Source organism: Lithobates pipiens, unplaced genomic scaffold (assembly GCF_037356315.1).
Source record: "Lithobates pipiens isolate NorthernLeopardFrog02 unplaced genomic scaffold, aLitPip1_a1.2 Scaffold_23, whole genome shotgun sequence".
In the NCBI taxonomy this organism is placed as follows: Eukaryota; Metazoa; Chordata; class Amphibia; order Anura; family Ranidae; genus Lithobates; species Lithobates pipiens.
This window is the reverse complement of record NW_027507785.1, coordinates 43,331,315-43,348,485: the sequence shown is the minus strand read 5'-3', so window position 1 is coordinate 43,348,485 and position 17,171 is coordinate 43,331,315. Positions and strand designations below refer to the sequence as shown.

The 17,171-nt window shown below is 42.5% G+C and overlaps 1 protein-coding gene across 4 annotated transcripts in view; it reads right to left on the bottom strand.

The window, feature by feature from the left end:
- Window positions 1-11,415: 11,415 nt before the first annotated feature.
- Window positions 11,416-17,171, bottom strand: part of LOC143927410 (sialidase-3-like) — a 41,080-nt gene continuing 35,324 nt past the window's right edge. For 2 of the 4 annotated variants that reach the window (XM_077451480.1, XM_077451478.1), the window contains exons 2-3: window positions 16,955-17,165; window positions 11,416-14,721 (exon numbers count right to left, since the gene is read on the bottom strand). In XM_077451480.1, the coding sequence (XP_077307606.1) occupies window positions 13,762-14,721; window positions 16,955-17,152 (1,158 nt within the window). In that variant the 5' untranslated portion in view covers window positions 17,153-17,165 and the 3' untranslated portion in view covers window positions 11,416-13,761. The remainder of the gene's footprint in view (window positions 14,722-16,954; window positions 17,166-17,171) is intronic. The other 2 variants (XM_077451481.1, XM_077451479.1) reach the window with 1 other exon arrangement.

The window sequence follows — 17,171 nt, the reverse complement described above, 5'->3', positions numbered from 1 at the left end:
ATCCCAAATGCCTTTAGATCATTCACAAGCTCCTCCTGGGCTGATCCATTACTTTTCTCATGATCGTCCTTACCCCATGAGGTGAAATCTTGCATGGAGCTCCAGACCGAGGGCAATTTTTTTTTTTTTTGTATTAATTCCATTTACGAATAGTTGTCTCCTTCTCACAAAGATTCTTGCTGATGCTAACCCATTCCAGCCTTGTGCAGGTCTACAATCTTGTCACTGACCTCTTTTGCCAGCTCTTTGGTCTTGCCCATGATGTTGAGGTTTGAATGGAAGAAAGAGATTCTGTGGACAGGTGTCTTTTATACACATAACGAGTTTTTGGGAGCACCTTCTTAAAGGGTCACTAAAGGAAATTTTTTTTTTTTTTTTTTTTAAATAACAAACATGTTATACTCGCCTCCACTGTGCAGCTGGTTTTGCACAGAGTGGCCCCGAACCTGCTCTTCTGGGGTCCCTCAGCAGCTGTCTCGGCTTCCTTCCGCAAGGACTCCACAACTTCACGCAAGCTCCCTCGCATGATGTGGAGTGCTTGCGGGCGTGCTCCCGTGATACAGTGAGCGGCAATGGCCTCCAGCTGTATCACTCGCCCTGCCCCCCGGTGCACCGCGTCATTGGAGGTGATTGACAGCAGTGCGAGCCAATGGCTGCGCTGCTTTCAGTCCATCCACTCTAGCCAATCAACGGCCAGGGTGAGCGGCGAAGAGGACGTCGGGGGCGAGGACGGGACTTTCGAGGGGTCAGGTAAGTAAAACTAGGGGGATGGGGGGGGGGGCCGGCACTGTCAAATGTTTTTTCACCTTCATGCATAGAATGCATGAAGGTGAAAAAACTTTTACCTTTACACCCCCTTTAAATTGACAGGACTAATCTGTGTACCACATGAGCACCTACTGTAGCCAGTCTGTGATAACCAGAATTATTGTTGGGGATCAAATACTTATTTTACTCACTGAACTGCAACTCTATTTATAACATTTGTATCATATGTTTTTTTTCTGGATTTTTGTTTGATACTCTGTCTCTATCATTTAAAAAATAAAAAATAAAAGACCCTTTTATTTCTTTGTAAATGGGAAAACGTGAAAAATCTGCAGGGGATCAAATAATAATTATAATTATAATAATTTTCCCCACTGTAGATAATTCAATTTACTTTCCTTCCACCAGGGATGGAAGTGAAGAAATTTTGCTAGTCCGTGTTGATGGGTGAATTCTTCCAGCAGCGCTGATGTTTTCTGCTTGCAAGGAGCCTTCCTGGCCAGGCAGAACTCAATAATTACTGCTAGTGGCATTAGCTGCTGGCAGTAATCACATGTTGTTCCCAAGTCGATCGCTGGATCGACTTGGGTATAACCAGCCTGCCCATGGATGGACTGACTCTCGGCCAATTCCTGCTGAACCAGCCTAGGTTTGATCCATCTAGGGCCAGCTTTAGGAAGGTGAGGGTAGGACCAATTATTTGAGCTGTCAACAGAGGAGAAACCTTCCAATCAGGAGGCTTGTTCTGATTAAAGCTGGCCACATTGTTTAGTGAAGAATCTGTTAAATTTATGGGTGTACAGGGGCCGACTGACAATGCATGGGGCCCCCAGCCAATCAGAGATTATGGGGCCACACACACACACACACACACGTTTCTATTGGCTGTGAAGGTACTGGAAAGGTGGGGCAGCTATAATCTCAGGATTTTTAGACCAAAAGGATGTCGGTAAGGGATATTTCGGAGACAAATGTTAAAAAAAAAACACAGATTTTTACATACTGTCACTGGTTTTACTGAGGCTGGCAACCCTGATCAGGCCCCCTAGTTGCCTGGGGCCCTCGGGCAGTGGCCGAATGGTTAGTCTGCCCCTGTGGGTGTATTGCTGACTTAATGGGGGATTTCTCTAATTTACTGCTCTGTCTACAGGCCACTGCCAAATCATAGTGAAGGGCCCATTCACACTAGTATACAGGATTTATAGAAATTGTCCCTAGTATGTATGAATGTGAGTTAGGAACCTTAGATTGTAAGCTCCTTGAGGGTAGGGACTGATGTGAATGTACAATGTATATGTAAAGCGCTGCGTAAATTGATGGTGCTATATAAGTAACTAAAATAAATAAATATAGCGCCAACAGTTTGTGCAGGGAGACACTACATCATTGATGGCGAACCTTGGCACCCCAGATGTTTAGGAACTACATTTGCCATGATGCTCATGCACTATGCAGTGCAGGTGAGCATCATGGGAAATGTAGTTCCAAAACATCTGGGGTGCCAAGGTTCACCATCACTGCACTACACCAACAGTACAATGCAAAGCAAGAGGGTTAGAGGAGCCCTCATCCTGCGATTTTACAATCTGAGAGTAGAATGCAGTGTGGGAAAGCCGCAGTCCTGTGCAGCTTAGTGCACCGCATTCCAATCAAACTGCCATTGCAATTTGCTGTGGGGGTCAGTGCAAGGTTATAGTGGAACTTCAGTCATTTTTTATTTTTTTTTTTCATCTTTCCATCTATTAAATCTTATGCCCTTCCCGTTTTAACTTCGGATAGTAAACAGGCAGCAGCTCCAGCGGCCCACAGTTAAAATGGCTGCAGCCAGACTTACTGGAGGGAGATTTTTGCAGCATATTTGGCAAGTGCACGATCACAGTATATATAAAATAATATGCAAAGTGGTTGGAGGGAAGCTTTAGAATGGCAAAGATGTTTTTATTGCAAACTATGTGAGCAAACTGCAGTTCCTGTTTAAGGACACCCCAAACGCAGGTTGCAAACACAGTGCCTTTGCCCGCATCGGACCCCATAGTACAAAAGTACCATGTGATGCGGTTCCCGAAGGTTTCAAAAAGTAATGCAAGCACTACTTTTGGTGCAGTGCGATTTCAGCCCATTTAAAATGAATAGGGCTGAAATCGCACTGCACATTCAGGCCCTTTTAGCTCTTTTTTTTTTTTTTTTTTTTTTTGCTATTTCTCTAAATTAGGAAAAAATATTCATAAAATATTGTATGAAACATAAAATAAATAATAATATATGGAAAATATAACGTAAAAAATTAGATGATAAACAGCAGTATGACTTTAAAGTCAATCTGTTGCTTTTCAATGCATGAGTAAAGCAGAAGTTCACTTCAATTTCAGTCTGACTCCTAAACCTAACTTTTAAGGCTCGTTTCAAATATATGCATTGCCGCAATGAACCACCAAGCGCTGGCGTACACTGCATTAACAAAAACGTGTCAGTAACATCCTAGCCATTCAGAAAAAAGATGGTGGAGAGCTGAAGTTACACTCTACAGAGCTCAGGGAGGTGAACTCTGAGAGCTGATTGGAAGGAAGGGACACACCCCCTTCACACAGGAACAGAGCTGAGGCTCTCAATCTGTTGGAGGTCCCTCTCCCTGTCACCTTTTTTTCTTTTGGTGTCAAGAAAACTTGTCACAGATGAATCATGCTGATAGCAGAGGAACGAAGCAGAAGACAGAAATTACACTATTGAGGGATATACTTTTTTCATATTTCATGACTGCGGTTTACAACCACTTTAGTCGCTTGCCAACCAGCTGTCGTCGTTACATGGTGGCAGGTCGGCTCCCCTGCGCAAATTGCTGTAGCTGTACGGTGGCCGCTTTAAAGGGGTTGTAAAGGAATTTTTTTAAATAACAAATGTTATACTTACCTCCACTGTGCAGCTCGTTTTGCACAGAGTGGCCCGAACCTGCTCTTCTGGGGTCCCTCCCACAAGGACTTCACGTGAGCTCCCTTGCATGATGTGGAGTGCTTGCGGGCGCGCTCCCGTGATACAGCCGGCGGCTATAGGTGCTGATTGGATGTAATTGACAGCAGCGCGAGCCAATGGCTGCGCTGCTTTCAATCGATCCACTGTAACTAATTAGCGGCCAGGCTGGTCGGCGAAGAGGATGTCGGGGATGAGTGTGGGACTTTCGAGGGGTCAGGTAAGTATAACGGGGGGGCTGGGGGGGCCAGTATTGTCAGATGTTTTTTTCACCTTAATGCATAGAATGCATTAAGGTGAAAACATTTTTACCTTTAAAACCCCTTTAAGGAGCTGATGCACATGCTCAGCGGCCGTGATGTCCTCCAGAACCCATGCGATCGCTCCTGACAGAGACAGAACGGAGATCTGTCAATGTAAACAGACATATCTCGGTTCTGACAGGGGAGGAGAGACAGATCTTCTGTTCCTAGTAATTAGGAACTACGATCTCTCTCCTCCAGTTAGTCCCCACCCCCCAGTTAGCAGGAAAAACATTTTAACCCTTTGATTACCCCCCTTCCCTGCCAGTGACATTTATACAGTAATCGGTGCATTTTTATAGCACTGATCGCTGCATAAATGTCAATGGTCCTAAAAAAGTGATCTGCCCGCTGCAATGTTGCAGTCTTGCTAAAAATCGCAGATCGCCGCCATTACTAGTAAAAAAAAAAAAAAAAAATTGCATAAATATATCCCCTATTTTGTAGACACTATATCTTTTTTGCGCAAACCAATTAACATACGCTTATTGCAATTTTTTTTTTTTGTTGTTTTTACCACAAATATGTAGAGGAATATATTGGCCTAAACTGAGGAAGATTTTTTTTATTTATTTTTTAGGGGGGGGATATTTATTATAGCAAAGAGTAAAAAAAAATTTTTTTTTCCAAAATTGTTGCTATTTTTTTGTTTATAGTGCAAAAAACTAAAATTGCAGAGCTGAGCTGAAACGCGGATCTCTCTTTTTACTCCAGTGAATACATCCCCCACACTGCTAGTAAGCACCTCCCAGGGACATGCTTAACCCTTTGATCGCCCCTGGTGTTAACCCCTTCCCTGACATTTATACTGTGACGGTTTTTTGTTTTTTTTTAGCACTGATCACTGTATTAGTGTCGCCCCAAAAAAAGTGTCACTTGGTGTCCAATTTGTCCGTCGCAATGTTGCAGTCCCGCTAAAAGTCACCGATCACCGCCATTACTAGTAAAAAATAAAAATGCCATAAATCTATTCCATAGTTTGTAGATGCTATAATTTTTGCACAAACCAATCGGTATACGCTTATTGGGATTTTTTTTTACCAAAAAATATGTAGCCAAATACATATTGGCCTAAAGCGATGAAGACATTTTATTTTATATATTTTTTTGTTGGGAATGTTTTATATCACAACGTAAAAAATAGTTTTTTTTTTCAAAATTGTCGATCTTCTTTTGTTTATATAGGGGGTCCCCGACTTACGAACGCCCACCATACGAACCACTCCTACTTACAAAGAGGGCGATGCGGGGACCCTCTGCCGTTCTGCATGGACCATCTGCCGTTCTGCGCATACACTGCCAGACAGAGCCTCGGGAAATGTGGGAAATGCCTGGAATTTGCCACGCATGCAAAAATCAAAAATGTCCGTAATTGTCGTTCTGCGCATGCGCGGCCGACTTACGAACAATTCCGGATTACAAACAGGAGAAAAGTCCCTAATGGGTTCATAACCCGGGGACCACCTGTAGCTCAAAAAAATGCAGAGGTGATCAAATATCACCAAAAGAAAGCTCTATTTGTGGGACAAAAGGACATACATTTTGTTTGGGTACAATGTCGCACGATCGCACAATTGTCATTTAAAGGGACGCAGTGCCGTATCGTAAAAAATGACCTGGTCAGGCTGAAGTGGTTAAGAAGTAATGAAGTCTGTGGCAGTTACAGAGGGAAGACGATAAAGGGAATGTTGATTGCCTGGCTGTCATACTGATGCTTGGAGTTTTAATACTTTTTGCATTAATAGATCTATAGAAAGTACAAGCCGGCAACTCGACAGCTTCTCCATAGAAAATATTTATTTAAGTATTACAGCAAATAACATCATCCAAAACTTGGACGTGTTTCAGCCTTAGGCCTTCATCAAAAGCATAAAATGTTTTGATGAAGGCCTAAGGCCGAAACGTGTCAGTATATTTGGATGATTTCATTTGCTGTAATGCTTAAATAAATATTTTCTATGGAGAAGCTGTCGAGTTCCTGGCCTATACTTTCTATGGATCTTTTGTGAGTTTAATTAGCCAGAGCACCGACTACTCTACACACCAACTAGACTAGATAGTGATAGAGCTTGGGTGAGTTTTTCCTCTTTTTGCATCAATTACTTTTTTCAACAAGTTCAAAGCCATTTTCATTTGCTGCATGGCTTGTTCTGTGTCTGGGAATGCAGCCAGACCATTGGCATTATCAGAAGAATGCCAGCAATGGCATTTCTCAAACCCTAATATTTGCTGGACTGACTGTGCTGTACTAAAGTTCACGTCTCGTGTTGTACTTCATTGGAATGTGTCTCAGCTGGAATTTGTTCTATAGGTTACTGTACTTGGCCTTCATCATCGGGCCTTGTGCTATCTTATTAATTATAAGAAGGAAATCACCCAGACTCACCCAGCGGGTCACCCTGTGTTTCCGCAGATTATGTGCGAGAAGTAAACATATATGGTTGGAAATATATCTCCCTCACAGCCATGCTGACATTGGCTAAATAAAAAGGAAGTATCTGCGATTTCTAAATATATAACTATAGGTTTTATTTATTTTTACGGAAACAAAAGCAGGAATGGCATAAATGTACGCAGAGGTCACACGTCCTGATCTTTGCACTTTAGGATTCACAGAATTTAAGATTTGCGTCTTTTTTTTTTTGTCTAGCCTGCACACCCCCCCCCCCTTCCTGAAAAAAACATTGGTTACAATGTGAAGGCAGCTATAGGAGCCTTTTTCTGTCTTTAGCAGTGGTGGTCAACATACCTGATACAAGGGAGACTGCAGGCATGTTACCAGAGACATTTAGCAACTGCAGCAACGCTACGGGAGAAAGTCAGAGACTGCAAACATACTAGTGTAGACTGTCAGATACTGTAGACCAGGGATATGCAATTAGCGGACTTCCAGCTTTTGCAAAACTACAAGTCCCATCCAGGGCCATCTTTAAGGCAGGGCAAAAGGGGCAGCTGCCCTGGGCCCTTTCATTGTTGTAGGGCCCTAAGCAGCTGCCTCATACTTGCCAACTTTCCCTGTTTAAATGCCCTTGTCCCTTGAGGTTTTAGTCCTGTGATGTGTCCTGATATCTCAGCGTGAAGTCACTAATGATGCCCAGCCCTATTGTTGTGTACAGATGACTCACCTGCAGACCCTGTGTTTACATGTAAATACCAACATTGATATGTAAATAGCGGCGGACCAGCAGCATTCAAATGTAAATAGATGCGATATTCAAATGTATATTATGCCCCCTGAGGTCATATTCACCATCATGAATGCTACCCACTGGGGAGATAAAGGGGCATGCTTAAAAGTACTGTGGTCATTAAGCCTATCATCAGCCTGTATCACAATCATCTCTGCCTGATCTGATTCAGTAAATGGATTTTGAGTCTAGCTGCTATTTATTGTATGTCTCAGAGCAGGTGGAGAGCGAAACTGCATGCCCAGGGTCCAATCAATATTAAAGACAGCCTTGGTCCCATCATGCCTCTGGGTGTCATGCTTCTGGCTGTCAGAGTCTTGCTATGCCTCATGGGACTTGTAGTTCGGCAACAGCTGGATGTCTGCTAATTGCATGTCCCTGCTGTGGACCACATGTGTAAAAATGCAAGGCCTGTGGGCCAAATCCAGCCTGCCAGGCCATTTAATGTGGCCCTTGAACCTCTCCTGCAGCTGAAGCACCCGCTTTGTCTCAGCATTCAGCAGACTCCTCCCCTCCTCTGGTCTTCCTCCAGGCCCTGCATGCCCCCGGCTTCTTTCCGCCAGCAGCAAAAAGGTAAGGGGGTGCACTGTGACGTAAGGGAGGGTGGGGGACTCTTGACTTATGATGGTGGGCTCTTGACATCTGATGTAAGGGGTGGGGGGGGGGGTGTCTCTGGACATCTAGTCTTACAGATACAACCTGCCCTTCAAGGGCAATCATAATGATGATGCGGCCCACAATGAAATTTAGTTTGACACCCATTCTGTAGACCTACTGCAAGAGATCGTCAGAGACTGCAGGCACACTACAGGAGATGATCCAAGACTGCAGACATACTACAATAGATTATAAAAAAGCATTTAATACTTATGCTATGGATTAAAAATCGTGTTAATAATAATCCTTTGCAGCTGCTGTACACCAAGTGATAAATCACTCACCAAATGTTTCAATATTACAGCATTTACAGTATTACTAATTCATAACATCCAATATACAGTGGTACCTTGGATTACGAGCACAATTTGTTCCAGAAGAATGCTTATAATCCAAAGCACTTGTATATCAAAAGGGAGTTTCCCCATAGGAAATAGTGGAAACTCAGATAATCCTTTCCAGTGTATGCAGTACCGCATGTAACCAGAGGTGGGAGGGGGGCGCCAGAAAGGGCACTTGGGAATGGAGTGTTTACGAGTGGCTCCGAGTGTCACTGGTGCCCCTGCACCTCTGGCCAAATGCGGTACTGTACACCGCAGAGGCTTGAATCATGCTTGTTTTGCGAGACAACGCTTGAGTCATAATTTCAAAAAAATAATAGCTCGTCTTGCGAAACGCTCGTAGACAGCATTACTCGCAATCCGAGGGATTACTGTACTGTGATTCATATATACGTTATTATTATTATACACAATTTATATAGCAGCAACAGTTTACGCATCACTTTACAATGTATAGGGGGGACAACACAATTACAGTACAGAAGGTACAGGAGGGCCCTGCTCATAGAGCTTACACTCTAAAGGGAGGGGGTGGTGGTACAAAAGGTAATAGCTGCAGAGAATGATTTGATGGAGGTGGCTCAGGGACAGTTAGGTGGGTGTGGGATAGGCTTCCCTGAATAAATGAGTTTTCAGGGATCTCCTAAAGCTGGACAGGTTAGGAGCTGATTGGATATACATAATTTATAGTGACAAAAGCATGATTTGAAACTAATAAAATGTCCAGATATTGTGGGGGGAAAAAAATAATTATATATATATATATATATATATATATATATAATATATAGCTTAGATCCAACATTATTGTGATCCAAAAATGTATTTGCTGTAAAGTGCTCAGTTCTCCAAATTCATAAACTGCTGAAGTACTTCAAATAGACATACTGTGCAATGTGCCGCACTCCCCTTTTCCACACCTACTCCCCAGAAATATTGGACCCTCAGCTTTTCAGTCTGGGGGTCAGACAGGCTTGTATCTGGTGGTGGGGGTACCACAGAACATATAGGTCTCCTGGTTGCTGCTAGTAAAGCACCTTGATCTCCACCAGGTTCAATAAAAAGAGAGGGTGTACATAGTGAAGTACCATTTAAAAGGTTTATGAACGCAAATTAAAATTCACTTACAAAATGGCGGGAACAAACAGGCCGTACAATGGTAGCATAAGGCTCTTCAAGTTTTTCGTGCATTCCGTGTGGACCGCACTCCACGCGGCAAACTTGGAAGAGCCCTATACTACCCTCTCCGGCCACCGATAAAAGTGATCTCGCTGCAAATCTGCTGCAGAGACCACTTTTATCTTGTAGCGGACCGCCCGCTGAAGAAGGGGATACCGGGGTTATAACAGCTATCTGCTGCCATAACTAACGATATCCTCCTTCAAACAGCCGCCGTAAAACTGCGACGGGCGGTCCATGAGTGGTTAAGGAAGGTATCCAGGTCGGTACCAATGGGATTTCAGGGAATGTTCTGGAGTTTCCCTTGGGAGATGACAAAAGGGCTGCAGAGGGTCTCTTCTTCCTCTTGCAGCAGCCAGGACTACGAGTGAAAGAGCTCCTTCTCTCCCTGTCACAAGCATTTTGTGTGGTTGTGTCACCCTGGAATCCGGAGGGGGGGGGGGGGGGGGGGCATGTTTTTTGGTTAATAAAGTTTAAGCTGCCCGAGTTATGAAAACTGGGCAAAAGCCTGCTATGGTTTTATTTCCTCCAAAGTTTGAATTAATATATGTTGTCGTTATAAAATTGTAAATTAATAAAGGGCCCTGGCCATTTTCTGCCAAACACGGTTTTGTTTGTGTTATTATACTATATGGTTGTATCAGGGGGAATAGGATGGGGTGCGGGTGTGGCCTGCGGTCCGACGGCCCAGTCAAAGTGCAGACCTGAATCCAATTGAGAATCTGTGGCAAGACTTGAAAATTGCTGTTCACAGACGCTCTCCATCCAATCTGACAGAGCTTGAGTTATTTTGTAAAGAATGAGCAAAAATGTCACTCCCTAGATGTGCAAAGCTCCCCAAAAAACTTGCAGCTGGAATTGCAGTGAAAGGCGGTTCTTCAAAGTATTGACTCGGAGGGGCTGAGTACAAATGACCCCACACTTTTCACATATTTATTCGTAAAAAATGTTGAACGCCATTTATCATTTTCCTGCCACTTCACAATTATGCGACACTTTGTGTTGGTCTATCACATAAAATCCCAATAAAATAAATGTACATTTTTGATTGTAACATGACAAAATGTGGAATATTTCAAGGGGTATGAATACTTTTTCAAGGCACTAGAGCTATATCAGATCTTTTGTTGCGTCTGGTCCTCAGCTCTATCTGTCTTCTTTATGCTTTAACACTTGTCTGCACCACAAATCTTACATTTTCCTGACATTTGTGGGTGGTCTAAGCATCCCTCTGCCAGTCACCCCCACAGAGGCTTGCACTCTCCCCTGACAATCAAAATAAACGTTAATGGGATTTCCACATCTCTAAGGTCCCATTAACACTTGTGTTTAGCTGCAGGCAGCAGTCCCATTGAAAGCAATGGAAGGCTGACAGCTCTTGCAGTTAATCGTGGCCGCTCGCATATAATCGATCATGAAGCGATTAACTACAAATGATTGGCCCTGGACGCAGACTCCACTGGGTTCCCAACATGTAATCACACTTGCAAATGGGGTCTTAAGCCACATGCATCTGAAACGTTGCAATGCAGTTAAGTGCATTTAAATACATTCTATTGAAAACTGCACTAGAGATACGGCAAACACTTCCCAATGTATTTATTTTTTGTAATTAAATATTGTTTTCACCTCATCATTTGTTGCATCTCAGTGCTGATCTCCCCCAACCACTTACTAACATGCACTCCAAGATGGCCGCATGACATTTCTCAGGCAGGTTTGCTGATGGTGACAACAGTGGACCATAACTGTGTAATATATGTTGAAGCAACTACCTCCATCAGAAGCCCATGTGAAAGGTGACTATGCAGGTGAACTGGGAGACAGGGACCGAAAGAACTGGGAGCATTGTCATAGGAAGTACCTGAACGAGGACTTCCATGGCAGGATCACCTAGTATTATTTAAATGCAAGCTGCAGATTTAAAATGACTTTTGAAGTTACATTAAGATAAACCTTATATGCGATTTTCGTCATTGACTTTACTTCCACTGTAATGTAAAGGAAAAAAGATGATAGTGTTAATTGGTGGTGTTTAATTATTCTAAGAGTTGATCTTTTAAAAACAAGAAGATGCTTTTTATTAGTATTAGATCCTCCTTCAAGGATTATACTGCCAGCACTGCTCTGGAAATAATTAGTATGAAGCCGTATAAAATTGATTTACAAATCAGAAAATACTGTAATATAAATCACATTATGTAAAAATGTTGTCCAGTTCATAATTCAAACAGCTTTCGTTCATTGCTGAGGGTAACAATGGAACTTCCACCACAGATACCTAGATGTCTGATTAAGCTTCAAACTCTAAATGTTTAGTGAATGGACATTCAATGGATGTTTAGTATAGCAGTTGGCAGGTAGTTGGCAAGAGTTCACTAAGGGCTATGAAGACTACTAGAGATTCAGTTGCTGGTGACAAATCGCTAAGACTTGGATCACCTCCTATGGCACCAATGAGATATTGTTCCGTCATGGCTCCATCACCAGTGATTCAAACAATCAAGTCTTCAAGATTCTGGACAGCATCATCCATAAAGAATGTGGCAGTTGGTGTCGGTCTCATGACACCACAGCTGGAAGACCAATCACTATGAAACAGTCAGCACCAAACAACATATATAGGGATGTTCAGTGCATAAAGTAGGCTGTGCCATTTCTCAGGTCTTCAGATATGAAATACGAGTCCATGTGCATTTTGATGCATCCTGATGATTCTTTTTGGACTTTACCAAATGCCCTTCAACTGCTAGATAAATGAAGCTAGATTGGGGCAATTGGCTCTGTTGACTTTTATTGTGTCTTGACAGCCCAGCTTTTACCTACAGCCCAGTTCTCTGCTACTCAAATGCTCAACCCTCATCTATTGAGTAGGTGAATTTGGCTACACTGGCACAGTTGCACTTGGTGTTTGTAAAGAGTTCAGACCATCTAATTTTAATGCCATGTGAATCCACCTTTACAGCCAACTGAAGGCATAGTTACAGTCTTCAATCTGTCCACAATGCAGAGCCAAGTCATACACATAAACCTTGAACAATCAGTATGGCAGCCCTCACTTCTGTGATTGCATGTAGACACCTAGTGAATTAAACACTGGCAAGCTAGATTAATTTTCTTACTTTTTTTCAAGAATGTAATACACCTTTACACACGTAATCTTAGACATTTGGAAGCTACGATGGCACAAACTCCCTCTCTTACCAATCTTCGTCCTATTACCCATATTAGTTAGAGCCCAACTTCAGCAGCTTGATTTGACATCGGTGGAAAAATCAATGTTTAGACTTCACCAGAAATTCTATGAGAAGGGCAAAAAGCTCATACCATGTTAGCTCGCATGCTATGAGTGGACTGTGCTTCCAAGGCCATTAAGGATGGCCAGGGTGTTGATCATTCTGACCCTGCTAAGATAGCTGCTATTTTTCAAGAATATTATACCCAGCTGAAGCACCTTATGATAACACAGACCCTAATCTCACACCCCGCATTTGGGACTATCTATAACAAAGTGCACTTCTTAAATTATCCCGTTCTGATTTAACTTCTCTGAACGCACCTATCTCCATAGGGGAAATGGACCAGATGATAATAGAACTAAGCCTTGTGTCCCGGCTGTGGCCTTACCTATCTTTATTTTAAAGCGTTCAAATACATTTTGCTGCTCCACCTACACACCCTGTTTAATGGTTTCCTTACGTCACATGTACATACAAGCATGTATTAAATTTTTTAGGTTTCCATTTAAGTTCCTCTCACATCTGTTTGACCTTTGATACAGTAGTATTTTCAGGCCATTTCTTAGAATGAGAATCCTTACTAAATCAAGTTGATGGGAGATCACATGATCCATTATAAGTGAATTATAAGGGGATTATAAGGGGATATTTCACTACTCATTACTTGTATGTGTGCATTTTGCAACTGGTGTAGATCAGGAGCTGGTAGTCGGATAATAGCTGTACGACAGCAGTAGTATTCATTTCATGCCAAAAAGAAAATCACAAGTTGCACTAAATTATGGATTTATGCAGTCATCCAGCTGTCCTCGTTGGTAATTTTAACATCTACTCTGCTTTCAATCAATATATGAGTGGAGAACACAAAATTACATTTTGGGGTGTCCAGCAGCATTCAGTTTATTCATCAAATAAGCCATTTTTAATAGGAAAGTTAGGATTTTTCCCTCACGTGGATATTTGGTATCATGTCTTTAAAAAGGTTGACCACCAATATAATACATGAAGGCCCATGAAGAGGAATACTTGAGGAATCTTTTGATAAAACATGGGTCCAAAACATATTGTTTCCAAAATTTACAAGACCAGTGTGGGTAAAACAAGATGTTTTATATCATTCCAGTTATTTCTTAAATCTGGAGAAGAAGCTTTTCTTCTTATTGATGTTCTCCAAAACATCCTCCACAGTGAAAAGACAAAAATTGATCTCCTCGTAAGCATTCACAGTCCCGCTCTCAAATAAGATGGCGAAGGTGTTGGCCTCATGGCACTTGGCAAGATCAGAATAAGCTGCTGGTCCATCGTGAATCACCCATGGCTTGGACCAAGCTTCTGATGTCAGAGGAGATTTATTTAAGAAGATGCCAAGATCCCTGCGGTCTTTCTTGGCAGGATGAGAAAACAGAAGCCAGTAACCTTCTTCCTCATCTGGTTGGCCAATCCCTGGGAAGCTTACAATGCTCCCGGAGCATCCTCCGTCTCCGGTGTCTTTCAGCTTTCGACTTTTGTCAGCCATTTTAAATTCACCACCAGCATTCAGTGTCAATGCCTCCACTCTGTACTTGGATGGAGTTTGTGCATTGCAGTAGAGCATCTTCTGTTTACCATCACAGACTATTTCTGCCATCTGACATTCGGCACACTCAAACTTGTCGATTTTTTCAGACACATTCCACCTGTTGCCCCCATCCTTACTGTAAAGGTAAAACGAGTGGGATTTTGTGCAACAGTACTGAATACACCAGCATTTTGCGACATACACGTAAGCAGGGACTACCATAATTCCTGAATCTGTCTGGATGCCGTGGCCAGGAGACAGGAAGAAGGTGGCCATGTTGTCTATGTCATTCAGCACCTCTGTTATATTGGTCACTGAGCTCCATGTTTTCCCACAGTCCTTGCTGATGGCATAGCAGAGTTTGCAGGAGTTTCCCCACTTCCTCATGCGCTTCTCTGTCATACCATTGGGTATGGAGTTGAAGAATAAGAACAGAACTTTGTTTGTCTCATCGTAGACAGGACAAGGGTTCATCATACGGTGACTTTTCAGGCAGAGATCATGCAGAGTTTGGGTACCTTCCCACTAGGAGCAAGAAAAATAAAACAATGTAAAGATAGTTTAATGAAGCTAAACAGTGATTGGGGCAGTAGCCCCAAACAGTAGTTTCAATGCATACAGGACTTTATCAACACTGCTACAATTGTGAAAAAAATAAAATAAAAATATTATATATATATATATGTATATATATATATATATATATATATATATATATATATATATATATATATATATATATATATATATAATTTTTTTTGAGACCCACACCAAAGGGTTCCTTATGCTGTAGTTCCCAACGTCTGTCTTTTGAGGCAAAATCCCTCTGTCCCTGCTAGTCCTTAACTGTCCCTCTTCTGGTCTGTTTAAAGGATAAGTTCACCTTTCACAACATGTTACATATTAATCTTATATTCAGATATATCAGGGTGTAACATTTAACATGTTATGAACGGACCGGCTCCCACACCTCCCTTATTCTCCCGCTATGGGCGCATTTTTTTTTTTTAAATGGTGACAGTTAACAGGGACGCCCCCCCCAGCTGTCACAATTTAAAAAAAAATGGGCCAGTGCGGGGGTCTGCCCACTCACCCGCTTGCCCGACCGCGTCACTCATTCAGAGTGTCCTGTGAATGGAAAACTACTAGGTCCGGTCCTTTGCTGCTGTCGGCTTGAAGTTTTCAACTAAATGAGAGCCTTGGTAGTTCATTCTCTCTTCCTGTCAGATTGTATCTGCTTGCCCTTCCGGGATGTACAGTCACACAGCTACTCTGCCAGATCTGAAGCAGACCTGCATGGCACCAGCGATCTGCTGACCGCTGGTGCAATGCCTTACAGGCTCCAACATTTTTTTTTTTTAAAGTGAACTTTTCCTTTTAACTACCAAAAGTGTTCTACTACAATAAACCTTCTAAAAATGATTGCATTTGATATTTTAAATCTGTATAAACCTCTATAAAAGCCATGAGTGGTGAAAAAAAAAAATATTCATGGGTTTAACCAAGTATTTTTGGGGACTAACTCTTTATGTCTGTGTAACTGAGGGTGCTGAAGGGCTGTGACCTTTATCTACATACACTGTACTAAAAGGTGTTCCTCCCCCCCCCCCCCCCCATCTCAGAAATTTGAGAGTTGTGGTCCCCTGATTGCACAGGCTGTGTAAATAAGTGGAGACGCTGCTGCATGGAGCTACATTGTATGTAATGGCTAGTTTGCCACCAGAAGTTGATGACAAAACATTTGGAAAGTGATGTCTGCATACTCTCTTTAACCACTTCAGCCCTGGAAGGTTTACCCCCCCTTCATGACCAGGCCATTTTTTGCGATATGGCACTGCGTTGCTTTAACTGACAATTGTGCGGCCGTGCGTCATTGTACCCCAAAAAAAGTATGTCCTTTTTTTCCCCACAAATAGAGCTTTCTTTTGGTGGTATTTGATCACCTATGCGGCTTTTATTTTTTGCGCTATAAACTAAAGAAGACCAAAAATTATGAAAAAAATAAGAATATTTTTTACTTTCTGCTATAAAACATTCCCAATAATAAAAAAAAAAAATTGAATTTCTCCATCAGTTCAGGCCAATGTGTATTCTGCTACATATTTTTGGTAAAAAAAAAAATCCTAATAAATGTATTTTGATTGGTTTGTGCAAAAATTATAGTGTTTACAAACTATGGGATAGATTTCTGGAATTCATATTTTGTTTACTAGTAATGGCGGCAAACAGCGACTTTTAGCGGGACTGCAACATTGCAGCAGACAAATTGGGCACAAAGTGACACTTTTTGGGGACCAGTGACACCAATACAGTGATCAGTGATAATAAAAAAGCACTGTCACAGTATAAATGATGGTGGTAGGGAAGGGGTTAACACTACGAGCGATCAAAGGGTTAAGCATGTCCCTGGGAGGTGCTTACTAGCGGTGTGGGGGGATGGATCCACTGGAGGAAAAGAGAGATTCATGTTTCAGCTTAGCTGAAACACAAGAGCTCTCTTTTGCTCCCTCACAGATCAGTGGTTTGCCTTGTTTACATAGGCAGACCGCTGCTCTGTCTCTGCACTGAGCGATCGGCAGGTCGTGGCGGCCATCACAGCCACTGGATCCGCTGAATGGCTCCCACTGTGTCCAATCGGCTGTGCGCACGCGCCCCCTTCACCGCGTGCACAAAATGACGTACATGTACATGATTTTGCGCAGCCGGGCCGCCCTGCCACTGTATATAGGCAGTTAAAACTTAACTTCTGTGAACCTACCGTGACATATCCCGTCTTGTAGATTCCTCTTCTCATCACCAGGAAATCGGCCATGGCTTCATCCTCACCCCTATGTTTCTCGGCAAAGGCCAAAAATGTGTTCTCTTCTTTGATGTAGATGAGAGAGGGCGTCCGAAAGACAGAGCCATTGGACTCCTTCTTGAATAGGGTCGTTCTTTCTGGCTGTGTGGCCTTCATGATGTTGTCTGCCCTTCAA